Source organism: Mus pahari, chromosome 19 (genome assembly GCF_900095145.1).
Source record: "Mus pahari chromosome 19, PAHARI_EIJ_v1.1, whole genome shotgun sequence".
NCBI classification, from domain to species: Eukaryota; Metazoa; Chordata; class Mammalia; order Rodentia; family Muridae; genus Mus; species Mus pahari.
The window spans coordinates 82,703,384-82,730,513 of record NC_034608.1 but is presented as its reverse complement, the minus strand read 5'-3'; the positions used below and the strand labels follow the sequence as shown (position 1 = coordinate 82,730,513).

At 40.2% G+C, this 27,130-nt stretch overlaps 1 protein-coding gene across 5 annotated transcripts in view; it reads left to right on the top strand.

The window, feature by feature from the left end:
• Psd3 (pleckstrin and Sec7 domain containing 3) overlaps positions 1–27,130 on the top strand; it is a 522,390-nt gene that overhangs the window by 239,370 nt on the left and 255,890 nt on the right. For 4 of the 5 annotated variants that reach the window (XM_029532004.1, XM_029532006.1, XM_029532007.1 and 1 more), the window contains 2 exons: positions 20,046–21,129; positions 23,608–24,003. In XM_029532004.1, the coding sequence (XP_029387864.1) occupies positions 20,046–21,129; positions 23,608–24,003 (1,480 nt within the window). Of the gene's footprint in view, positions 1–9,984; positions 10,287–20,045; positions 21,130–23,607; positions 24,004–27,130 lie in introns of those variants that run through there. The other variant, XM_029532008.1, reaches the window with a different exon arrangement.

Here is a 27,130-nt window from a genome sequence, read left to right as displayed (position 1 = left end):
GATGATGCCACGGGAAAGGCAGGGCACAAGGGAATGGAAATCTACCCAGCACATGCGCAGCTGCCTTGTTTGTTTGTTAGAGCACAGGACATCAGCGCTATCTTGTAATGGCGAATGTGAGGGCGGCTCCCCACAGTCATGGAGTAAAGGTTTAAAATTCTCATACTTTAAAAATACTGAGATTTAAAAGATAAGAGACATGAATGATCTCTCCTAAGTGAGCTAAGATGAACTAAGATGGTATGAAACAAGGACTGGAGTGTTACTGGCTCGCTCTACTGTAAGTCTTTGAAAAGCTTCTGAAGAAACACAAATTGACATAGAAATAGATTCCTGGGGAAGTTTCTCAACTGGTACTTGTTAACTGATTTGTGTGTGTGTGTGTGTGTGTGTGTGTGTGTGTGTTTGTGTTTGTGTGTAAAATTTGGGGGTTTAACCTGATTTCTCTGTCCCAATTAACTACTGACCTTTGTTTACATCCATATTTGTGCATCTGTAATCTATATATCTATACATTAATCTGTGACATAGATCTTATTATTCTAAATATCTATACATTTATTTCTACCTATCTGTAATGTACACATCTATACAGCAATCTCGGACATGCATCTTATAATTCTACATGTCTATACATTTATCTCTGATGTGCATATTAATCATCCTAAAGCTGTAAAATGCTACCTGGGAATCTAGGAAGCTTCTGCATGATTAGACTAAAATGTGCAGAGCTGTGTAGTTCCCGTGGGGGCTCTGGTACCTTTCCCAGTGCTCTTCAGCCTTCAGGATGAGCTGATACAGTTCTCCCTCTTTTGTAGATGAGGTCACTCAGACTTACCCTCAGGTCACATGGCATCTAAGTTACTGTGTATGTAACTTAGTGAGTCACTTCATGGAGCATCTAAGTCATGTTGTTGGCCTGGCTGTTCAAACGTGAATGTAGGAGCTGAGTTTTCTCACCAAGTCCTGTAGCCTTCCAGAGAAGCACAGCTTAGAACAATTCTCTAACTCAGGGTTTTGTGTCTCCTGGAGGGTTGGGGAATGAGGATAGAGTGGAAGTCCCTGCTTTCATCCCCAGTGAACCAAAACTACCTTCTATCCGATTTGCTTACTGAACTTCTACATTCTAAACATCATTTGAAGGAACTTATTTTTTTTTTTAACTGGTTAAGATAAAACCGAAATCCTTTCTGGATATTGACATACAGCGGCAGGTGTAGCATCCCCTCGTACTTTCCTTTGGGGAGGGAAAGTACATGTGTATAGCCCAAAACAGTGTATTTTCAGTTATTAGCATTCTAGAGCTGATGACAAGGCCATTAAAGGGGAAAACAGAGTCTTCATGGGACAGTCTTTTCTGTCTTAAGGGGCCAATCCATGGGTGTTCTTTGTTCCTTACAGTTGGAACACCCATCCCTACACTTTTCCTTGTATAACTTTCAGGACTCCAAGTTAGAAGCTACAGTTTCAACTTGCAATGCTGTTGAATTAGAAATTTCTTGAAAACAAATACAAAATGACTAGGAAGCAGGAATTAGCATTCATTGTACCCACTACTAAATAAGCTCCGTCTTTGTTATTGTCATTCCTGTGCTATTCAGAGACAAAAAGCACCCAGGCATTTATTAAGCTGATGGTATTAATGAGACTATGACCATAAAATTTCACTATATGAGGAACTTGGCATTATATTATTCATAAATATTCCTGTTGCCTAAAATGGAACCTTGAGATTTGATAGAGGTAGCAAAATGCAAAACAAAACAAAATATCTTGTTGGCTTTTTTTTTCCCTTAAGGCTGACATTGCTGTGTAACTCAGGCTGGTCTTAAGGTCACTGTAAAGTTCAGGCTAGCCTTAAACTCATCATACATCTGCCTCAGTTTTCAAAGTACTGACACTACATGTGTGTGGGTAGGAAAAAATCAGCTTAGTGTTTACCTTTCTGATGGTGGGTGGCTAATTATTTCAAATTTATGCCTTTTAGTTATCCTTGGAAGAACTGCCCTGGTGAATTTTGAGTCAATCATAGTTAAAATAAATAGAATTAAACATTGAGGTGTTGTTTTAAATTTTTAATTAAAGGAAAATGAGACCTTTTAAATGTGGCGACATGTTTTCCACAGTTTGTTGGGAACTGAAATATGTAGTTTGGATTCTTATATCTGTCTAGTTTAAAAGAAAAGAAGGACCAGTTAGTTAGTAAATAAATACTAGGGCTGGAGAGACGGCTCAGCGATTAAGAGCACTGACTGCTCTTTCAGAGGTCCTGAGTTCAATTCCCAGCAACCATATGGTAGCTTCCAACCATCTGTAATGATTCTGATACCCTCTGCTAGTGTGTCTGTGGACAGTTACAGTGTACTCACATACATTAAATCAATCAATCAATCAATCAATCTAAAAACAAATCTAGGGATGATCTATCTTCTGAGGAAGATAGGGATGATCAGGGAAATCCCTAAGGCCCCTGAAATGATACAAGTTTTTGCTACTGCTGTCGGTTGCCCACCAGAACCAGATGCTAGGATACTATTACCCAAGATACCTCATACTTGGTTTCAGAACAGAAAAATCAAGTTGGAGACAAGCTGGAATCTTCTCTGTTGTCTGTATTTCGTAGTCCCCAAAGGAAGGTGCTATTCAGTTTGCTAGGGGATCGGGGTGGGAGTTTTTGCAGAAACTCATAACTAAGAACAAATAACTGCTCAGCCTTAACTGGGTAGTCTTCATCATGCCCTCCAAGGGGACAACACAGAAGAGGCAGAAAATATATATATATATATATATATATATATATATATATATATATATATATATATTATAGCTTGGGGAAGGAGAGGGATCCCATCAGCTTTGTCTTTTGAATATGGCAAGGATGTCCTCTTGAACTCTATCTGTGATTACCTGCATAAGGTTTACTGGCAGCTCAAGGTTGATGCAGGAAGAGGGGAGGGTGACAATATAAATGCCAAGATCATTGCATTCTTTAAACAATACTACAAATATTGGAGGTGAAGATCAGCAGGGAACCTGGGGATGTGTGGTCAGCATATTGTATGGAGGAGGAGTGGATTACACAGGCGTGGGTGGCGCCCTGTGAGGGAGTGCAGATAGAGAGGTGAGTGAGACAAGAAGTGGTCATTGAGGAAATGGACACTCCAGGGGACTCTTACTTGTGTCTCAGTCTCACTGACCACTCCTTTTGGAGCTTGCCACTTTGTCATCCTTCAGTCTTGCCCTTGTTACTGAACCAGTTGTCCAGAAAGGCACTGCTGAGTTGAAGATTGCATCTGATTTCTTGGCTGGTATTTGCCTTTGCATTCTGATTCCATTGTTTATTATTGATTATTATTGGTCCATTAGTTTACCCGCATCTATCGGTTCATTTGCTATATCCTGCAGATGGTTTGCTTTTTAATCAAATCATGATGCAAACTTAAGTTGTTGGTTTTTTTTTTAATGTATGTATGTATGTATGTATGTATGCATGCATGCATTTTTATTTTTCTGAGGCAGGGTTTTTCTGTGTAACCCTGGCTGTCCTACATTTCCTTTGTAGACCAGGCCTCAAACTCAGAGATCATCTTGCCTCTGCCTCCTGAGTGCTGTGTTTGGTTTTCTGTGATGTCTTGTACTCATTCTTTGGTGCAAAGTTCAATAAAAAAAAGTCTATTTGGCAAAACATTTAATAAATCTGACTTTTGTTTATGAAAGTCAAATGAAGAGAAACTAAAATTTTATGAATATATTATGAATATTGTTATTATTCACTTCTAGTTTTATTTGAGGGTGTGTTAATGCTGTTGGCATCTGGTTTTGGAGATTATTTGTGTGTCAAAGCTTGAATGTGTGGTATATGTGTGTGTGTATGTGTGTGTGTGTGTGTGTGTGTGTGTCACATATATGTGTCAGTGTAAGTGTAAATGTACCACTGCACATATATGGAGGTCAGAGGACAAGCTTTGGTGTTGAACCTAGTGTTTTAATTTTAAACTTGAAGAATTTATAGTTATCTGTTCTTGGTTTGTTTCTTTGTCTGGGTTGTTGTTTTAGGACTTGAGACCACTGATCCTGGAGGCTTTGCACAAAGGAATGTCTGAAATCCACAGAAACTCTGTGCTGTGCCTTTTCACAGACCATGAAAGTGTTCCCAGGAGCCCCGAAGGAACCAGAGATCCTTCAGACTGGTCCAGTCTCCCTCTCCTCTACATCTCTCTGCTCTTCTCTGTAAATTACCCCTTTTCATTGATAATACTTTTTAAAAGTACTTTTTATTTCACGTTCTGTGTGCATATATGTCTGTCTGAGTACCATGTGCGTGCTGTGCCCTCAGAGGGCAGAAAAAAAGTATCAGATTGGGAACTAGAGTTACTGATTCTTGTTAGCTGCCACATGGGTGTTGGGAGTTTAACTCTAGCCTCTGGAAGAGCAGTCAGTACTTAACTGGTGAACAATCTTTTCAGACCTTGTTTATATCTTCCTTTCTTTTTTCTTGCTTTTTAAAATACAATGGTACAATACTTTATTATACAAAAACTAAAAGTCAAAAGAAAACAACAAAACAAAAAACAAAAAAAACCCTGCCACATTCTTTTAGTACAATGAAATTTCTCTAAATGTAGTAACATTAAAATGAAAACTTAAGTAATTCAAGCTATGAGCAGATAATATGAGACCCTCTGAGGATTTTTTTTTTACTTTAGAAAATAGACCCCTAGACCTTTTATGCAAAATTTGTATAAATATTTGTGTGTATTTTCTGTGGGAGGAGGATCGAAAGGTTTTGTGAGACTTCTCTTTTATCTAGGTAGCAGAAAGCAGTTTAAGGATTATATTTTCCTAGTTCTAGAAATCCAAAAGTTACTCTAAATCAATCTATAAGATGTTTACCATAAAATTACAAAATAGGCTTTTCTAAGGAGTTCATATGAAAATGTGGTATTCCAGTTGTTTTTGAAAGACTTGACACTGGGAAGATCAAAAGGATTAGCCCAGTTTTTTTTTTTTTTTTCAGAAATGATATAATTACCTTGAAGAGACTAGTTGTTTTACTCTTTATAAATATGAAAAGGTTAAACTTGTTTATGTCTGTATATTCATGGAAGGCTTTGGATGTTAACATGCTATGGTGTTTTTCTAGGATAGTCCATAGACATTCTAGGCCACCGAGATAACAATCACTAAGCAAGACAGTATCAAATCATGAAAACGTAAGGGGCTCGGGTAAAGGGATTGCTGAAAGGGGGATTTGATCTGGGCATGAGAAGTGTAGAGTGTAGTTGGATATAAGGGGATAACTGAGTGGAGATCTGGAAGTGAGCATGTTTTCCACAGTTGACTAACGGGCAGGCAGCATTCCCTTCCCTTTCTTTAACAGAATGGATTCTTCATCCTGGCACACACACACACACACACACACACACACACACACACCAGCATGCATGGTTTTCTTTCTCTCTCTCTCTCTCTCTCTCTCTCTCTCTCTCTAAAATGCTAGAAGGAAAAAGCAGTAGGTGAGCAAGTAAGAGAGTTAATGGCCCAGTCACCAAAGATCTCTAATAATAAGGTCTAACAGGGGCTGGCAGACTATGTATGGCCCTTGGGTCAATTTCTTTTGCCTTTGTAGGTAATGTTTCATTGATGTGTGGTCTTGTATTAATTTACTGTTGCTTATGGCTGGGTCTGCTGCCTTGGTAAGGTTATTATTATGGAGACCACAAAGGTCAGTTTATTATTTAGACATAGAGTTTTGTTAGGTATTCCTTGTTGGGCTTGGTACTTTCCAGGATGACCTGGAACTTGTGGCAACCTTCCTCCTGCTTCCCAAGTGCTCAGATTTTGGCCTGTGAGAGTATGCCTTACAATTTTCTGATCTTTTAAGGAAAAAGTGCTAATCCCCGAGTTAAAGAATTACAGATATAACATAAGTTTGCTGGAAATCTGTTTCCAGTTTCTGTTTAGTTTTGCTTCAGGCAAGGGTTGCATACAATTGGATGCTGGTGACAATATTGCCATAAAAAGTATGGGGCTGGGGATGTAATCAGTGGAAGCATGTGTGTCCAGCATACGTTCTCACATTAAACGACTGATTAAAAGATGTAGGAATATTAAATACGGGGAGGATGCGGATGATCCAGCATACGTCCTCACATTAAACGACTGATTAAAAGGTGTAGGAATATTAAATACAGGGGAGGATGTTTATGATCAGGTTTGCGGTTAAAATCAGCCGCTAACATCTAAGCAGTACTCTGCTTAGAACTCTTAGAAAAAGTTTAAATGCATGGATGCATGGGACTTCAAGAAATAACTATAGCCTTGGTGATGAGAAACTGGGAGACATGAAGACTCTGAATATGTCAGTAAAGTAACAGGAGATACTCATGATGCATTTGGATTAGGCATTTGTATACTTTTGTTTGTGAGTTTAGCCTTTAACAGCCGAGTCATCTCTCCAGACTCAATTAGGCATTCTTTATTAGGAGCTAGCTGCTCTTCATAGAAAGCAGTCACTATGGTTTTGACATGTTGAATGTGTGACATGGAACATATGAAAGACGGGAATTAACTCTGCCTCTGGGACAGGGTCTGCTTTCCAGGTTAGACTAGGAGCAGATTTAGAGAGTAAGCTACTCTTGTTCAGCCCCTTTACAGACCCTTAGGAAAGTAAGAATCTTTCTCGAAAGTCAAGGCTTTCTCCTGGTGGTACTTGTAGAAGACAGACTTAATCTTGCGAGAGTGGTGAGATGCTGTGCGTGTTTAACAGCATTTATTATGGGAAATGACTTAACCATGTGTGGAACATAAGGCACAGTGCTCAAAATGGTCTTCTGAGTATGTAGCACGCCTTAAGCCTTCATGCAAAGTGCAGGCCTTTCCTTTCCCTGAGACTTCACGGGAGACTCAGGCCCCTTCTAGGTGTGGTGTAAATTGTCTGGTCTGTGCAAAACTGCTTCCAGTTATGCTTTACTTACATTTATATAATTTTATAAAGACAGTTATATTTTCATCCTCATTGTGTTTAATTATCTCAGGTGCCTTTGCCCCATTACATAGATGAAGTTTCTCCTCAACTCACAATGTTGCCTATACTGTCCTCAAACTAATAATGTTCTCCTAGTCTCCTGAGTTCTGGAACTATGCCAGGCTTGGAGTAAAAGTTTGCAGTTAGTTTCTCAGTATAATTAAAACAGTCACTGAGGAACAGTGATGCACTTTTCTCATAAAGTTGGTCTAGGGTGAACACTGACAGATATTCTGTGAAACTGTCTATAATAATCGTGAAATGACATTACAGTAAGTCTGTACATTGATACCACTAGCCATAATTTGGTTCCATACTGATGATCTTAGGTGTGCAGGCCAGAACTTTTTCCAAAGCTCCAGTCTGCCTCACTCTTCTATTGAATGGGAAGACTGGATCTAAAGAGATTATGTCATAGGATAAAGGAAATCTGCCAATCATTAGTAAATTCAAAAGTACCTGTAAACATGCTAGAGCAGACATCTGAGGTTAGACAAGGTTAGAAGACTCTGATAGTAAAGCCAGGAGAGGAAGCAGGGCAAGTGCAGACGTGCTGTGCTCTGTTGACTTTATAACGTCAAATGCAATAGGAATCCTACAAGAAGGACCTAAAGTTCTCAGAGCTACATTTTCATCTGTTCTGTAGTTGCAGTTAGACTTGCTTCAGAAAAGATGGACCGACCCTGAGAGATTTCTAACACAAGGAAGGTACTGGGATGTAGCCAGCGACTGAAACTGGAGTGAAAGAACTTGAGACGTTCTTCTCTTGATTACAGAAGTTACTAGGGTTGGGAGATTCTTCGGGGGGTGCAGGGTTCTTTTATTTTGTCTCCCCAGCTGTTGGAATGCTTACGACTGTTTCATTCCAGCCTCCTCTTTTGTAGCCCATGCTTGAGAAAGCAGAGAGCCAAGGGTGTCTGTCCTATGCTTTCCATTGTAAGGACTCTTGGAAGGCTGCCACCAATATTAGGTTGCATCTTTTGGAAACTAGTGATTTGTGGATTGGTTAATATTTGGATGAAGCCAACAGAAATTGTCCTTTCTTTCTTTCTAATCATCCCTCTGCCCCCACTCCTAGCAGCTTTTATTAGAGTTTTGGAAAAAGAAGAACCAGGCAGCTTAGTTTAAAATAAGCTAGTTATGGTGGCATATGCCTATAAACTCAGTGTTCAGGAGACTGAGGCAGGAGGATCAGGAGGTTATGGCCATCCTGGGGTATTTGAGACCCTGTCTCTACACCAAGCAACGGTAGTTGTTGATAATAAGAGTTACAATAATTACTTTTGAGCTTTTATCATTATTTATTATCTGAGTGGTTTATTTGTATTCATACTTTATTTAATCCTTAGAGTAACCCTGTTATTGTTTGTATGGTTTTGAATGAAGAATCTGACTAGAAAGGTTAAATAACCTTCTTAAAGTGACACAGTTGGAAGGTAATGAAGTCTAGCTTACAAGTCCAGATCCTGTGCCTTCACCACCACATTATACTAATCAAGGAGTCAAACACCCACAGCTGAGAGGTTAAGACACTAAAGCTGGGAGATTGTAAGCCTTTCCCCAAGTAAGACAAGCTGTCAGCTGTCAAGCTGAACTTTTCAGCTTCATTTCTGTCACCAAGTCTACTGTCCTTAGATACACCATCTGATCTTTGTCCCTAGGTACACCATCGGATCTATGAATTAGTCTTCTTGAGAGATGGGCCTACTGGGTTTGCGGTAGCTTCAAACCCTGAACATTTCTTTCAGAATTCTTTCTTGGCATGCAGACTTCTGGGAAGTGTAGCTTGGTGGTACAGAGGGTGAGCTTTAGAGCCATGGTGTCTGAGTTTGAGTTCCTTCAGTGGTGCCTCTTTTACTCATCTGATCTGACAGGACTCACACCTCTTGTATTTTAGTAGTCTCATCAATAATATGGGTTCATAATAGTAGCTATGGTAGAGACTTCTGGGGGATAGATAGATTCACAAAATGAAACTTCTTAGTGCAGTGTCTAGCATATTATTACACATTATATTATTTATAAAAATGGCCATTCATTTTTATAAATTAAAATAAAATTTATAAGTTTATTTTTTTATAAATTAAAGTGAACACATTTTCTGGCTCTTGGTTGCTGGTTACTGAGTGTATGAAATAGAAAAAAATTTTGAAGTGGCTTGCAATATTAATGATACTGAAGATGAGTCACTTACTTTTTATTTTTTCCAGTGCTGGGGATCAAACTCAGGGTTAGGTAGGCGCTGTAGCACAAATGGACACTCTCCACCCAAGATAAAATTATTTTTAATATTTATATCAAGTCCAAGAGTCAGTGTTATGTTATTCACCATGTGTTAATTTCATATGATTATTTACAAAATGAGGGCTTTTTACTGAGATTGCTTGAAAAGTATTGCATGCACCCAAAGTACTGTAGGTGATGTGAAAGTTTATCCCATTGCTTTTAAAACTGGACCACAACATCTTTGAATCTTTTCATGGGACGTTTTCAGTTACTATCAATTACCCATTAAATATTAATTTATCACAGGAACAGTAATGTAATCATTAGTAAAATGACTGTGTGGCAGCGGCACTTACAAGTGAGATAAGGACTGTCAGCTCTGGATCGACATGGAAGCAGCTTTTGGGCAGTGTTTTCGCATTTGCCTCTTCCGTCGGAACAGCGTGAGAATTAAATGCTTTTAAAGGGAACCGGCCCATCTCAGTTCATGTGTGTCATTCCAGCATCAGAGAAAATGCTGCATAATACTAGGATGACAGCCCCACCTCTGATGTCACCCAGGATGGTACGATCCTCTCCGAGCCTCTGCCGGCTTCCTGCTGCTGCACTGGGGGAATGGTTACATTAAAGCTAACTCCCGGCACCTCAGTTATCTCCTTGGAAGTAGTTTTGACAATTATAGAAAAGCCCCACTGTGGCTGTCTTCGGTAAGCTACCAAGGCAGAGAGCGACAGAGGCTGAGCGCAGCAGGAGCGCGGACTGCTCTGCCTTTGTGAGGGGCTGAGGCGGCTGTTCCTGGGTTTGGCTCAGCTCTGGTTCCAAGTGCTCAAAGTGCTTCCATTTACATCACCGTGTGCAGTGCAGGGCAAGAGGGGCCTCCAGGAAATTTGAAACTAATTTGCTTCCAGTTGACTAGAACAGCACATTTTGCATTAGCTTGCTTCTTTTCTCGTTAACTTTTCTCAAGCGTTAAACTGATGAACTGGGCATTTTCTATGATCAATGGGTAACTGCTGGAGCTACAGTAATCTCTGTGAGTAACCTCTATTTGTAGGTCTATGCAGGCAAATATATATTATCTATCTCTTGTGCAATGCTGCTGTGACATTTTCCGTCTGTATTATTGACTGCTTGTGTTGTCTTTCGGCCATCCCAGTAGGAGACTTCTGGGGGCTGGCCCAAGTTCTGCTGAATCCTGCCATAGAAAAGAGCAGATTGCATTTATTCTGGGGCATCCCTGCCGAGCACTCTTTAATTGCCCAGAAAGCAGAAAGATGCAACGGGGGCCTCCGAACACCTTTGCCCAGTACCTCACTTGGCTTTAGCTTTTAATATTTGTTTTAGTGTCTGATGCTGAATGTTCTAATTTTTAAAAAAAAATTAAGTGGAGAGTAGAGTATCATGCTTACCTATAATTTTACTTCCTTTCCTCCCCCGTCCCCACGCAGGTTTCCCAGGAACAGGGCATTCATTCTATCACCCTATAGAAACAAGCTCCCTTTCTGTGCTGCATTATATAGGCAGAAAGAAGGAAACAGGCTAGGCTAGTCCTTAGTTTAGAGAGTGGTGGTGGATGGGATGGGGAGGAGTTTCTCTTAAAGAACCCAAGCTTCTTTTGTCCGAAGCACAGCCTGGAATTTAAGTAGCCTAGAGGGGGTGGGGATGACTTCAGAATATTCTCATTGGAGTTGACGCTGAAGTCATCAGTCTTTCCAAGAAGTTTATAGCAACTGTCTTATTATTCCTCAGTGTGTCTTTCCAATCTGTCGAAAACATTTTATAGTATTTTAAGATTTATTTCTCTCTCTAGAGAAACCAAGTTTCAGCTTTCTGTTGAACGTTCAATGGTAGATGTGCTTGGAATTGTTCATGTCCCTCTGCAGGATGAAACCTGACTTTCCACTCTAATGGGAGTGCCAGTGTGGATCAGCTGAGGCTCAGTCCCAGCTCAGTGAGGCCACTTCTCTATCCTCACATCTGCCTTGCCCACAGCTGAGGTTGGCTATCACGGCCAATAACTCTAGCTGCTTGGCAGTTGGCACTCACAGTCAGTTTTAAAAGAACTATATAGTATTTTGAACATCACTTTAAATTTCTTCACTGTTAAATGATTTAACAAAAATGTATGAGAAAAATTTATTCTAATATTACCACGTGTGTGTTAACTTTAGCAAAAGATGGCCTGCTCAAATGATATTGTGGGGCTGCAAAGGGTTCAGTGTGAACCATTATTCTCTTAAAAACAAAGCATAATAAAAGCTAGAGTCAGTGTAGAGGAAGTTTAAAATTGGATATTAGAGGTGGAGATGTGTAACCAGGAGGAAGTGGACAGAATGGATAAAGTAGAGGAGAGAGGAGAGGTGAGGCTAATGGAAGACATCTGCAGGGTCAGAATGGATAAAATAGAGGAGAGAGGAGAGGTGAGGCTAATGGAAGACATCTGCAGGGACAGATGGATAAAGTAGAGGAGAGAGGAGAGGTGAGGCTAAAGGAAGACATCTGCAGGGTCTTACAGTTATGAGAAGCAGTGGCTCTCAGATGGGCTCCTGCTGCAAGCTTTCTTCTATGTGCTGTTGCAGAGACTTTGCTGACAAGGAATGGCTCCCTTCTTATCTCCTCCTCTGACCAGAACGCTGTTCCTGTGCTGCTCGGTAGTTTTCAAAGCTTCGCTGACACTGACAGACCTGGGAAACTACTGTCACTCCTGTAGGGAGTAGGGCTGAACGAGAAAAACTGGGTTCTGAATCATTAGCCTGTGGGATTTAGACTGTGGTAAGCACAGCTGTATCTGTTAATCACCAGGGGGAGAATGTCCAATTAATGGAACCTTCTGTATTTGTATGCACATGCTAAAAGCTTGGATAATGCTGGGCAGGTCTTTCCGGCCTTCGAAGCACATAAAACCTTGAATATGCATGCATTTAGAGAGCTATCAGACTCCAGAAAATAGTGAGCATCATTCAGTATATATCGTAGTCTTCTCCCAAATGTGACCTTTGTCAGGATGGAGAGTGCGTCCCAGAGTTTAAAGAAGTGCACTACTCACTTGTCAGGTCTGCATTATTCACACTCACTTTCTGATATTTTTATCATACCAAATACATTTTCTACTGCCTATTAAGTGGATTAGATTATCCCCTGCTTTGTGTTAATGAACCCCTTTCCATTGCGTTGAGAATGTAAGCTGTGATTTGTTTCTGGCAAGGTTATTGATCACTGTTTTTCATAGTTCAGAATTATAGTTACTTATAGACAGAACTCAGCTGAGGTCTTGAATTCTGCAAGGGTTGATTTTTGTATTTGTAAATGAGGCGTCTTTGTCATGGGTGTTCATGAGTAAAGTTACAGGCCGCGTGGTCAGAATCGGCACTCCATTTTCATCCCTGCTTCAGCACGAGTCAGAGTGGGTTGCCTTTCGGTGGTTTCTACGAAACTCCCACTGTTGAAGTAATTCAAGAAGGTGTAGTTTTTCTTACACATTACTACAGTTTGAAACCACACATGTGAGAAGGAGGGGCAAATATTATGGTGGTTTATAAAGGATTGAGAATGCGATGATTTGTATTAGTCTCAGAAAACAGATTATACATTCTTAGTGCAAGCTCACTGAATGTGCCCATGAATTTCTTTTATTAACAAGCAATGTAACCAAGAACCTGAATGGGGAAATTATGGAAAATTTACTGGTTTTTATATACTGAAAAACCTTAGTTTTTCTCAAGTTCTATCTTTTATACTCCCATTTAATTTATTTAAGGACAACTAGATGGTAATATTCATATTTTTAGGGGAGGGTCAAGATCACATTTGCAATTTTTGTTAAGTGTAGTCACTACACTAACAATGGGCTCTAAACTCAGAAGGAGCACTGTTCCAGCAAAGGCCCTTAATCCTTTGGAGAGGATTCCGGATGGATTCCTTGGTATGAGGGCAAACTCACATCAAAATGATAAAACTAGGAATAGAGACTTTTGACCTCTGGATACTTTGTTGGTTGTCTATTCTATTGATTGGACAGCTGGAATGTTCCTTAGGAGGAGGAAACTTCTAATTTTTTAAAAGAATAAAAATATAGTCATGTATTAAATAGTGTCAGAATGACTTCTAGATGGTGGTGTGGTTTCTGGAGCAGTGAGTCTGAGTCTCTGGCCTGCTTGATTGATTTACTTTTATTTATTTTTTTGTGCGTATGTGTGTACAGTGCATACACTTGGGCATATATGTATGTATTCATGGCAGTTAATGCAAGAGCTTTGGTTTCTGTCTGCCTTCTCATGTCTTGAAGAGAGGTCTTTGAATTGAAAGCTTGTCATTTTCAGCCAGCCTGGCTGAATGCTGAGTTCTCAGACCCTTCCAGTTTGGACAGCGAGGAGGCTAAGAGTTAAGTGAGCATGGTGCCATGCCTAACGACCTTAGTTCTGTCTTCAGAATCCATTCACATGGTAGCAGGGGAGATACAGATCACACAGGGTGTCCCCTGAACTCTAAAAGCCAGCCATGGCAGGCATTCTCCCAAACAAACACATGTAAAACAGTTAAAAATGATATACATATGTTCACTCTCTCACCCCGAGTGAGATTAATAGGCACATGTAGTCAAGCTTGGATTTTTTGTTTTAATATTTGCTTTGTGTGTGTGTGTGTGTGTGTGTGTGTGTGTCTGTGTCTGTGTCTGTGTGTGTCTGTGTGTGTGTGTGTGAATGTTTTGCCTATGTGTATATATGTATACCATAGTTAAGTGGTGCCTGCAGAGGCCAGAAGAGGGAATGTGGGTTCCCTAGAATGGGAGCTACAGACTGTTGTGAACTGCTATGTTGGCTCTGGGAATGGAACCCAGGTCTTTTGCAAGTGCTCATATCACTGAGCTAGCTCACCATCCCATGCCTGGCTGACGTGAGTGCCAGGGAGCTCAGGACTTATGCCTGAGCTGTAAGCAGTTTTGCTTACCTGACCATTTCCACAGCCCCTCATTTAAGTTTCTGCCTCAAGATTCTGCCTTAGATGGTCTGTGACATCCTTCTGTGTGATGTCTATGTTGCTGTCTGTGATGCTTGAAATGATCTCCACAGAGTTGTTTGAGGGCTGTTAAAGATACTTGTGGAATACTGACTGAAGAATTAATATATTTTTAGATTTATTTACTTCTATTTAATGGGTCTGAGTATTTTGCCTGTATGTTTATCTGTATACCATGTGCATGTCTGCTGCCCCTGCAGGCCAGAGGAGTTGGATGCCCTGGAATTGGAGTTACAGAAGGTTGTAGGCCACCATGTGGGTACTTGGAATTGAACCGTTGTCTTCTGGAAGAGCAATAAGTGCTCTTAACCCACTGAGCCATCATCTCCTCAGCCCCTAACTTTGCAGTTTTATGATGTTGATATGAGTGGTTAAATGCTGATATGGTTATGTTTACAGAGTGGTCAGTTGGGAAAGGTATGTTTTACGTTATTAATCTGGCTTGCATCATGCTATGTTCTAGAAGGGCAGGTAAAGTTGTCTGTATTAAGCTTACCACCCAGTATACTGTCTGCAGGTAGTGTATCCAGAAGGTATTGATTGCCAGCTGCATTTCCATCATTCAGTTCAAGCTGGCCTTTGGTTATCAGGAGCCAGAACATGGGTGGTACTTCCATGTCCTGTCCCACTGGTGTTTAAGGAGGCATCTTTGTTTTGTTTCTGCCTTGAAGTTCTCCTAATTGACATACCGTTGATTGCATGGCATTCTTTATTTCACTTAGACAGCATCCATTTGCTAGACTGTAGTGTTGTAAGGGATATAATGGCAAAGAACAGACCAGATGTCCTCTATTTGAAGTTTATGTCTAATTGTGGCTAAGAAACACAAGCTAGGTCCTCCTAAAAACTGCTGGACCCAGGTTCCAGGAGACACATATGCAGAGTTCATAATTGTCCCCCCACAGCACCTAGGCTGGACACAGCTGCTGTGATACCTGGGGCAGCCTAAGCCCTGCTTTTTAGGATCACTATAGGAAGCTGCTTTTCTTCATTCAAGGTACATGTGCCAAATGGTCTGTGGGCTGTTCTTCCTGGAACCGTTTTCTCTGTGTTTGCTAGCCAGAGTGGAAGAGTGCATTTCATATTCTGGTTTTCAAAGATCATTCTTAGGAAGGCCTAGTCTCTCTGCAGCCAGCCTTGTGCAACAGACTCATTTCCTCAGGATTGAAACACATTATGTTTCTATTCCATCATTTTATTACAGCCCTGTCCCCACGTGGCAGGAACAGATGGCTACTTAATACAGAGCGCAAAGCAGTGCTAAAATTGATCTTGTAACATACAAAATTATCCTACTTCTTTCTCAGTTTATTAAATCAAATTAAAAAAAAAGTCAGTGGATTTATAGATCACAGAAAAGTAGCTTTACCAAATACCTGGAAACATAATTCATAATTCATAAGTTTTGCCAAATGTACAAGGTAGCAGATAAGATTTCAGAAAGAAAAAGACAAGTTTTAATGAAATAAAATTCCCTCCTAAATACATTTTCTCAATGACCATTCACCCTGCCTTCCCCCAAACTTTAGCTTATATTTACATCATTTTTAAAAGGAAAAAGAAGTACAGTTAAGTTCTGTCTGTACCTGCTATTTCAGTTCTGTGCCGATGTGGTTTATATTCAGGGAAGTGCTAGAGTACTTCTTTTTAATACTTATTTAGCAAGTCTCCTCGTCAGACTTGGACTGATTCTGGTAAGCCTTCCTGCAGAGAGAAAGTTTGCTAGAGTCTTATATTAGGATTAGGCTGCTGCTGGTGGTAGCGGTGGGTGTGTGGAGCGTTTTAAGTCAGGGTGAGGATCTGCCTCAGGCCCTAACCTCTGCTTCTGCCCAAGCCCCTGGTTATCCTGAGTCTGTTTATGCCCATCCTCTCTCCCCTTGGGTGTCCTTCACTGGCCACCCAGGTGTCTTTTTGGCACATCAAGTGCACACATTGCCTCTGACAATGCCCTTGTGACTTCCCTATGTTGGTTACATAACAGGTTATTGATATAAACGTTTGCTGAGTAACGAAGGCCAGAAACAGTGGCAGTGCTTTGAAAGGGACCAGAAGAACAAAACAAACAAAACAAAACATCCCAGTAAAATAAAAATGTCCTCATTTTCTTTCTTTTCAAGAAATAGTCACACTAGTATAATGATCTCCACAGGAATTGCTTCAATGGGATAAATACAAAACTCAAAGTGAAAGGTCAGGAATAATATTTTGCAAAGTTTTGTTTGTTGTTAAAGGCAGTTTACAGAAATGTAAACAGCAGAGGGAAGCAGCTCTCGCCTGTAACAACAAAAGTGTCCTTCTTTTGCATGGAAAGACCTGCAGAGTTCTGTGACATGTTCTCTGTGTGTGGCGTACCCATGGTTTGTATGCAGAAACTACTACAGTTAGAAGGTTATTTGTTTGTTTGGTTACTGAAAACAGTGACCTCACAGTTTAATAGTGTCTGAGTCTTTTCCATATATTTATCCCTACGAAGCTCAAGACTGCCAGTAGAGTCCAGTCTGAGCTCCTGTAGAGTGCTTTGTTTAATGCTGTGTTACACATCTTAGTTAGGTCCTTAACCCCTCAGAATATCATTTGCCCTTGACTGTTTGTGCCCTCTCTACTTACTAGAAGGTAAACGACATTTATTAAGTTAGTTCTTTCTAAGACAGTACACTCAGATCTGAGAGCCTGTGGAAGAGTGAAGCCCAGGGGTCCCCAGGCCCTTTCTGCCTCTTTTCCTTCATCTCTGCCTGGACTAGTGGCCGAGTTGTGTCAAGTATCACAAGCATTTCCTTTTCCTGATGTATTTCCTTTTTCTTTCTGAGGGATATTTCAGTACAACTTCTGAAACTAAAGTGAAGAACCCTGTTTCTCCCTTCCCTGTCCCCTCTCTCATTACATCTCTGGGGCAGTGCTTATTTTCATGCTTATCTTGTAGATGATAAACTAAGGTTAGGATGAAGTAGGCTCCCAGATGATGTTCGTTAACACTTTGCTCTTGTAAATGAATTTCACCACAGTGGATTTGACTGTTCATACGAATTTAGTGTCCCTGTGGTAGAGTTTCTTAAAGTACTTCATGGGCCACTTAAAACTTGTAGCTGTTTGGGCAGGGAGAGATGGCTCACTGGTTAATAACACCTGTGCTCCTCTAGAGGAAACATTTTGATCCCAGCCTCAATTTTGGATGGCTAACAACTGCAACTGAGGCTCCCAGGGGATGGGGGCCCTCATACAGACATGGCAGATATTCGCACAGTTTAAGAATTGTAGCTGTTTGAAGCTTAAAATGTGAGTTAATGTTAATGCTCCTATTTTATGTATGTGATCAGCTAAAGTTTTATTGGCATTTCCAGTGAGGGAAAGTGCTTTACTTCATCCAAGAACTGGTATTAGAAGAAGATTTAATTAAAAATAGTGAATCGGAGTTAGGTCTGGAAGGGTAAAAGTAATGTGATCATTTCAGATCTGAAGAAGTTTGTCACATTAAAAAGACTTTGAACACACAAGGGACAGAATATAAAGTTTGGAATGTCCACAGGGTTAACTTTATTTCTAGGATATGCCAGAATTAAAACCCGTTCAGTGTGTGATGTCTGATACTCATCCTTCAGTTAAGAAGCAAAGACCAACAATTGAAGGGGCAGTACGGGAAAGACCGGTTAGGACAGGAACGACGCGAACCTCGCTAGTCACAGACAACAAGGTATTTCATGAGAAAACCTCAAGAAATGCATCAAATGCTATGAGGTTTAAAACACAAGCTCATCCTTAGTTGAGTCTAACAGTAGTGAATAGCATACTCTAATTCCATGTATCTGCTCGATATTGTCAATAAGAATAAAATAAACTAAATGTGGTAATTAGAATCATGTTCACAAAACTATAAAACACGAGTGGAATTAAAAGTCATGAAATAGTGGCAGGACAGTTCAAGTAATAGTAATATGGCTAAGAGGGCACCACACCATAGATCAATTGCCGCTCTTGTGAAAAATCTCAGCTGTCTGGTAAGTTGATTCTAAAATTCACATAGGAAATACAAGGGGCCCAGAGGGACCAAAACAATCTGGGAAAGGAATAACAAAGTTGGGAGAATTTCTTAGCTCCACATTTACCTACTGCAGAGTAACAGTGATTCAGAGAGGCATCCTGGCATGAAGATGCAGCTCAATATGAGAGAATTAAGAGTTACAATAAAACCTAACAGTGTTAGTTGAGTATTTGCAAAGGTGTCAGGGCATTTGAGTGAGCTGGGAGAAGAGTCGTTTTAGCGAGTAGTAGTGAGATAACTAGATGTCCACATGCAATAGAATGAACTCAAATCCCTAATTCATACCATACACAAAGACTAACTTAAAATAGCTAACCTTATAAAAGCTATTAAAATAAAGCAGGAGTGTATCTTTTAACTTTGTATTTAATAGTGGTTTATCACATATAACAACAACAACAACAATAATAAAAAGCAACCAAAGAAAAACAGGTTGCACCTTAAATCAGAATTGTAACCTTGTGCAATTCAACGATGCTGTCAATCACTTAAAGAGACAACGCAAAAGATGTTTATGAGTTTTTTTGTAATTAAATGATAAATGAAGTAATTATAAAATGGTTAAAAGATCTGAATAGACAAGTTTTTAAATAAGACATAGAAATGGCCAATACATGGCAAGATGTTCAATATTATTAGTTAACAGGACAGTCAGAAGCATGGTGAAATACAGTTTGTACCTTGTATGAGGTTATCTAGGATCAAACACAGACGCTAGTGGGACCTGACATACTGGCAGGAAATAAACAGTGTAGTTGCTTTTAAAAGTCCATTCCACCCTTTTGTAAAAGATTATAAATACATTCACTAGTTTATCAAAAAAATTCCATGTTTAACCATGAGAAATTAAACTATATGTAGACACGAAACTTATATACAAATTTGTTGCCTATAATAGCTAAAGGGGTAAACAATACCCAAATATTAATGAGTGAATAAAGAAAATGTGTTGTTCTGTGTAATTAAATATAATTTGATGAAAAAATGTGATAAAAATCTGACATGTATTACAGCTTGAATCTTTATAAAAATACAATTGTAGCATCAATAAGAAAATGTCATTTATTGTATGTATGTACCTATACGAAGTATTCAAAATAAAGGGGATAACATTTGAAATATAAACAAAGAAAATATCCAATAAATAAGAAATATACACTTTTACTTACAAAAAGAAAAAAAAGAAAATAAATGAAATGTAGAATAATTACGCGAAGATTTTCAAGTGGAAATCCAGAAGTCTTCCAAGCGCTGTTTCTTTTTTTAAAATTATTGTTATTTTGATTTCATTGTCACTTTTGATAGAAATTTTAGAAATGTTTCCCTCCCCCCAAAATATGTCAAGCTGGGAAAATTTTTTACTGACTTTAAATAAATCTTTCTTTTTCCGAGGTTTAGTCTCAGATTTCATATCCATATTTATTATTTTACCAGTGGTATTTGGGTAAAGTACTTACAGTAATTTTAGTATTTATGCATATGAGGGACTGAGTTACTACAGCCTCCTTTCTTGGACTTCATGAGGTGAATATGGCGTTAAATATGGTGTAAGTCATTAAACTGCTTCCTCCTATGCAGAAACTTTTGTGTTGATGTTTATGTAGGATGAAGTGTGTGTTACAGGGTTGGGTGGAAGGAAAATAGTAAATGAATAAATAATGATTATTGAGAACCTAGAATGTATACTTATTAGTACACACTAGACTCTGATGTCATGTTTCCATTCTGTCCCATTCTTAGGTGATCATGGAGGAAGCACTTTACTCCCACCGACTGTCACAAATGAATTTCCAGAATATGGGACCATGGAAGAAGGAGGGGAAGGCCTCAGAGCCTCTCTAGACTTTGATGCAAAGTCTCCACCATGCCGCTTGCCTGGGCAGCAGGCAGTCCACCTTCTTGCTGGACAAGACTCTATGCTTAACAGTGTTACAGAAGGACCAAATGATGCCCCTCAGTGCCACCCTCAGGAACAAAGTTTACAACCCATTGACTCTTTAATTTCTGCTCTGAAAGCTACGGAAGCCAGAATAGCTTCAGGAACATTTCAAGCTACAAAGGTACTGGACAAAGATGCTAACTTTTCAGTTTACCATGTGGATAAAGAACTGAGTACTGCCAGTCATAAGCCACAGAGAGCCCATAGAACATTTCCTGTTGGCCCAGGAAAATCACCAGATATACCTCTTTCAGTGGAAGTACCAACGGAGGAAAAATTGTCTTTGCACATCCAGGAGGACCTGACTGCACTCTTACCTGAAGAAGCTCAAGCACAACTGTCCCAGATAACTAATTACAGGAGACAGGGGCCTCTCCGTGTGCCAGAGTCAGCATGTCCTGTGGCCTCAAGTTCAGCAGGGAGCCATAACCCTGTGGACAGAGTTGGTGCTTTAAGAGATCAGAGGTCTGACCTCGGAAGAGAGCACCCTAGAGGATATGATCGGGGAGGCTCCATGGGGCGCCAAGGCAGGAGCAAACATGTAGAATTTCAAGGAGTAGAGATACTGTGGACAGGAGAGGAGGCAGAGAGCCGACATCCAGGGGACTTTGAGACATCACCAGAAAGGACAGCCTCGCCTGTGAGCCAAGAGTTTGCCAAACGGCCAAGTCATTCTAGCCCAGCTGGTGGTGTGTGTGGCAACTCCACTCATTTAACTGGGAATGTTTGGGATGAAACTTGCAAAGCTCCTTCCACAAGGCCTGGCACAAGCATAGGCACACTGTCCCCGATGCCTCTTGGTGAGAGTGGAGAGGATGACGTCTTCCTGAGAGAAAGCAAAGAACACCTTGAGGAGAACGTTGATATACAGGGAGACAAAGAAAGGTAAGCTCTAGTGTTGTCCTGTAATTTGTGATGCCTGGAACATGCTATAGGAAATCACTGCCTGTGCTTATTGGGGGGACTCACCACATTGTTCCATAGTCTTACCTTAGCAGTCAGTTTGCTTTACAAGACTGACTCCATTTACCTGGAGTTAACCTTGATGGTCAAAAATATTAAATGAAAAATTCAAGAAATAAATAATTCCCGTTTTATGTGACTTTCTGTTGTTACAGTTGTTCCATTTGTTATGATTATTAACTGTCTTACTATGGCTAATATGCAGTAACTATATCATAGGTATGCATGTATAGGAATGACATTTAGGAATTATTATAGTCTTTGATTTCATATCAATGGCAATTTATCTGTATGTATATATGGGAGGGTTGCAGTACTTATTCTTATTGCCATAGAATGGAAGAGAAATGACTATAATCTAGGCTATTCTTAGATTATACATTTCTAAGACAGAAAAGTGATCATGTAATGAAGTTGTCTGTTAGCCAAGGATGAAGGGAGGGAAACGATGAAGAGACTGTGAACACTCATCCATACAAATGCATTTTTGACACGAAACATTAAAACTATAATGACATCTATGCAGTCATTGCAGCTCATCCGGCCTTCCTCTGAGTGCACACAGTGGTTCTAGTGTAGCATGCATCCAGCCTGTAGTGTAGCCTGCTTCCCTGGAAGGGCATAGAGGTTTGGGTCATGCAGTTCTCTATGGCTCAGAGGGCATCTCAGAAGGTCAGAGGTAGATTAGACTCCAATCGTTTGCTCCGTGATATTCGCAAATGGATCTTTTCTTTCAAATAGCATGTGTTCTGATGTATGGGCTGAATAAGTAAACTTGGCATTTCCTGATATTTTTCTGGCCTTCCTCAACATTTCTCTTCACTATTCCACCTTAGAGCCTAGTTATATGGAACACACAGATATCTTTATTCAGTTTCTCTGATCATGTCTGGTTATTGTTTCTGACAAGTCCTTTGTTGTATCCTGCACTACTAAACCATGAATGTTAGTGTTCTGTCACTCCTCAATGTCCATGCTATAGTTTATCATCAGTGGTTCACAACCTGATAAACTTAAGATAAGGCTCCTTTTGGGTGACTATTAAGATCACAAAATCTCTAGACTTCTATTAAAAGCAGCCTTGATATATGGCACATGACTCTGTCTTTGTATCACTCTGAAATGTGCATTTGCACTGTTAGTAGATCAGTAATTCATTGCTCCCATTTCCCCTTCTTCCCCCCTTTCCCCTAGAAATTCTTTCAAGTTCCCTATTGTATTTCTGATCCTGGGGAACGCATGTGAGATCCCTGATCTGTGAACTTTGGTGCTAAATATACAAAGTGTGGTCACATAAACACTATCTAGATCCCATATAGGCAAAGAACAACCATCTACTGGGAAGATAAACTTGCCTGGAAAGGAAGATGCTTATTCATGGGGCAGCTTGGATAGTGTGTTTCTGTAGACTTATCTAAGTTGTCTGAATGTCCATTTCAATATTCGAAGCCCTTGCTGGATATTCTTCATATACCTGTGAGCTGAGCACGGACAGCTGCAGTAGGCATGCTAATGTGCACAGGGGCGAGGATGGAAAAGTCCAAGAGACCCTGCCCACAGGAAAATAGGCAGCAAAGGAATGCTGGGGTCCAGAGAAGCAGTCCTCTCTGCGGAAGAAAGAGCACAATAATCCTTAACTTTTTACAAGTTCCTAGGTGATCCCCAGCTGCGAACCTGAAGTCTCTGCAGTTCTGCTTTACATCAGCAGAGGGCAGCCTGAGGATTCTGACAGGGTCTTCCCCGGAGTGTCTGGTCTGGTCTTAAGTTAGAAAGTATTAATAACCAGTTAAAAGTTCAGTACATTTTTACTGATTGTTTGCTGTATCAAGTTTACATGATATTTATATGATTCTCTTAAATTTAATGATGATAGTATATGATCTGGGTATGGTGGATGAGAAAGAAAATTTTAATATTTTATTTACATATATACTATAAAAGATATAGGAAACTAGTTTGGAACTTTATTAAATTTCTGCAGATTATTGACATGTGGATAGAGTATGTTAGCCTGGGTTTGGGTATTTAGGTTAGTAGTTAAGAGTCCATGTTGTTCTTGAGAGGACCTGGATTCAGTTCCCAATTTTCACATAGAGGTTCACAACCATCCATAACTCCACTTTCAGGGGATGTGATGCTTTCTTCTAAGTTCTGTGGGCTTCAGGAATGCATGTGTCACATACATATATCCAGGCGAAACACCCATACACATACAATAACCTAAACGGAATACTCAGTAGGTTTCATATCTTTCTTCCCATATATGTTAAAAGCCATAAGATCAGAGAATATAATAGTTACATGTATACAACACTATCTTTTTTATATGGTTGGTTGAAGGCAGGAAATTGAAAATAAATGTTTTAGTATGGAAAAATTTTGCTTTCACTCATTTTCCAGGTTTCTCGATCAAGAGGAGCACCTCAGGGGAGGAGATGATGATATTCTTGGGCCTGGATATACGGAGGACTCCACCGATGTGTACAGCAGCCAATTTGAAACCATTTTGGACAACACTTCCCTATACTACAGCGCAGAGTCATTAGAGACGCTGTATTCGGAGCCGGATAGCTATTTTAGCTTTGAAATGCCGCTTACTCCAATGATACAGCAGCGCATTAAAGAAGGCGGTCAGTTCTTGGAGAGGACCTCTGTGGGAGGACATCATGATGTGCTGAGTGTGTCAGCAGATGGTGGGATAGTGATGGGCCATTCTGCAGGGATCACCAACGGATTGCACGATTCTGCCAACTCTGTCTACACCAGAGGCCCTCAGGAGATTGCCTTCTGGGGAAGGTAGCAGTGCCATTGTCATTAATTTCACGGTGGTGGTTTTTTTTTGTGGTATTCTCTTATTGGGAAATCTAAGTGTAGGGTCTATTTTAAATGAATTTGGCCAGTTTCTGTGAATGAAAGCAAATGATGTCAGTAAATGAAAGCTTGGGATTAAAGAGAACGGCAACTGTACTCTAGTGGTCTGTTGGACTGGCAAGCACTGGGCATGTCTTGGGTTACTCTATGTGAATGGGTGCTGAGCATATAGTTGTAATGAGTAGTAGTTTACTCTGATGCTGTGGGCTCTAGAGAGAGCCTTTAGCTTTGCAGTGGCAAGGTATTTTCTCTCTATTTTACCATTGACATCCATCTTGAGATTAAATGACAGCTTAGGTAGGGTACGCATTCCCCAGCTCTCATCTGGCTACACTATGTGTCTACTAAGGAAATCCCTCATTGCACCTGCTCTTCCCTGCCTCCCTACTTCATCTACCTGCCATTTAGCATTTCTGTCAGCAGGAAGGGAATGCTAAACGTGTAAGTTTTATGAATTTAGTTTTGAAATGTGTTTTCTATATATATCTGGAGATGGTGGTGAAGGGAAGGTTAAATGAGGATACAGCATTTTGAAGGTAGATGGAAAATGTCATTTTTTTTCCTTTAAAATCATGTTCACATTACAGGTTTTCAGTAATACTGTCTCTTCTAACAGCCTGTCCTGTGTTGGAATTTCCTGGAACCAGCATAGTTCTATGGTCCTTTGGAGGACCATAATTGCGAACCAAAACATCTCAATACTGTAGATGCTTCCCTGTGAACAGGTAGTGATAGATAACTTGTTTCACAGTGAGACGATGAAAATCATACAAGGTCTCAGAGAAAGCAGTTTTGGTCTGATATATTTATTTATTCACTCTGAAACCTGGTTTAATTTTATTTTCAAAATGGGGATAATGATGCTCTGTGTACTGTATAGCCACGAGAATTAAAGGGTTAATGTAGCTGAAAGCACCTAGCAGGGCCTGCCTGGCAAGGCCATGTTAGATATTCTGTATCATGCAGAGGGGTGCCTCAGGGGGGCAACCCATGAGAGAAGGGTGTGTCCGGGGATGTGTTGCTGAGAGAAGACTCTCCCAAGGAAAGGAGATTCTTGAGAGCAAGCATTTCTAGGAAAGGAGTGTGGCTGTGAGCAGAGTGTTCCTGAAGTGTCTCTGGCTGGATTGCTCTGGAGAAAGTGTCTGTCTTTCAATGGGGAATACCATTTTAGTCTGTTTTATTATCATTTCTTGTGACTGCAAATTTTGATAAAAAGCTGTAGAATGTGTATGTAAAAGAATCCAGTGTACTTCCGACCCAACTTTCTGCGGCATATAGAAGTTGTTTATATGGCATACAAAATCAGGTTAAGAGTTAAGGTGGTTTGGGGCTGTGACATTCTACCTCAGAAGCCACAGGAGAGGTATGTCAGTGAAGGTAAGAATCTAGAGACAGTGGGCAGTCTAGAAAATACTAGATGAAAAACTTAACTCCTTTGTACGTCTGTGTCTAGACATTGAAGAAGTAATCATCACTTGGCAGTATTGGCTCTGTCTTAGCTAGGGTTATTATTTCTGTGATGAAACAACATGACTAAAAGCAACTTAGAGAAGAAAGAGTTTATTTCACTTATAGTTCCAAGTAACAGCTCATTATCAAAAGCAAGGGCAGGGAATCAAGCAGGGCAGGAATCTGGAGGTGGGGGCTGATGTAGAGACCATGGGTGTGTGCTGCTTACTGGCTTGCTCAACATGGTTTGCTCAGCCTGCTTTCTTACAGAACCCAGGACCACTGGCCCAGGGATAGCACTACCCACAATGAGCTAGGCCTTCCTCCATCAGTAACTAAGAAAATGCCTTACAGCGAGATGCCTTACAAAGGCATTGTCTCAGTTGAAGTTGCCTCTTTTCAGATAACTCTAGCTTGTATTAGGTTGATATAAAATTAGCCAGCGGAGACCTCAAACCTTAGTATGGACAGAGCTAAGTTACAACACTGGAGTACCTCCTAGTGTTTTAGCAGGTCATATTAGATAATGGTATCTGTTGGGCTATCTTGAAGTAAGATTTCAGCTGTGTCAGCTGACTAAGACAAGAAAGACTGAATCCCAGTGTAGAAAAGAATTATCTTAGAGGATGGTCCTCTGCAAGACTCCAGACAGGGCGATTCCTCCCTTCCCATGCATACTGCCAGAGGTTAGGACAGACCAGTTTGATGGGGGCATTTTTTAGTGTTCTTTGAGTTGGCTCAAGGTAACAGGTGGTCATAAGTAGACAAAGCGTTACAACTTGAAAGGGACCTTATATAACTTTTTTATAAACGCCGCCGCCGCCGCCGCCGCCGCCACCACCACCACCACCACCACCACAACAACAAAATCAGTGTCCTAGTTTGGCTGGTAGAATTACCCTAAGGCATGTGACTTGGTAGTGACAGATCCTATACCTGACTTCAAGTTGCTTAAGTCTTAGACAAGTATTTTCACTGTCTTGCACGTCTAGGTATTTTATATAATTATTATTTATATAGAATGATTATTTCTCTTTTGTCCTCATTTCTTTCTACAGATGTCTGAATTTATCTATTTTCAAGAACTTAGTTCCAAATGCTGAATTGACTGTTACTGTTTTTGTTGCTGTTAGTGGCATGTGTGCATGCATGTGTGTGTGTGTGTATGTATGTGAGGGTAATTGTTTGGGAGTGGTCTCTTGTAGCAAAAATTCCTTTCCTCTTTCAGTTATTGAATTCGTTTTAGTAGCTACTTTCTTATATACATCAAAGAAGAAAATTCCCTTGATCTCTCATATTCAATATTTAGTTGGGAAGGTTCATTGAGTACTTATCTTACTGCGTGTATTTTAAAGTACTATATAGAAATAACAAAGTCTGCAGAGATCCTGGATCCCATTTGAATAGGAATAGTTAAATTCTTCCAGGATGCTCTGACAGCTGACCGTGAAGCTGCCAGTCCGTCGGTCAGCAGGAAATAGCTTACCTAGCCCTGCTATGTAATGCAATATTTTAATGAAGGGGCAAAGAACAGCATCCCCTCCCTTAGTGGTCCAGCTTGGGAGCCTCAGGCCCCCAGGGCTCAGCAGGCTATGTGAAGTCC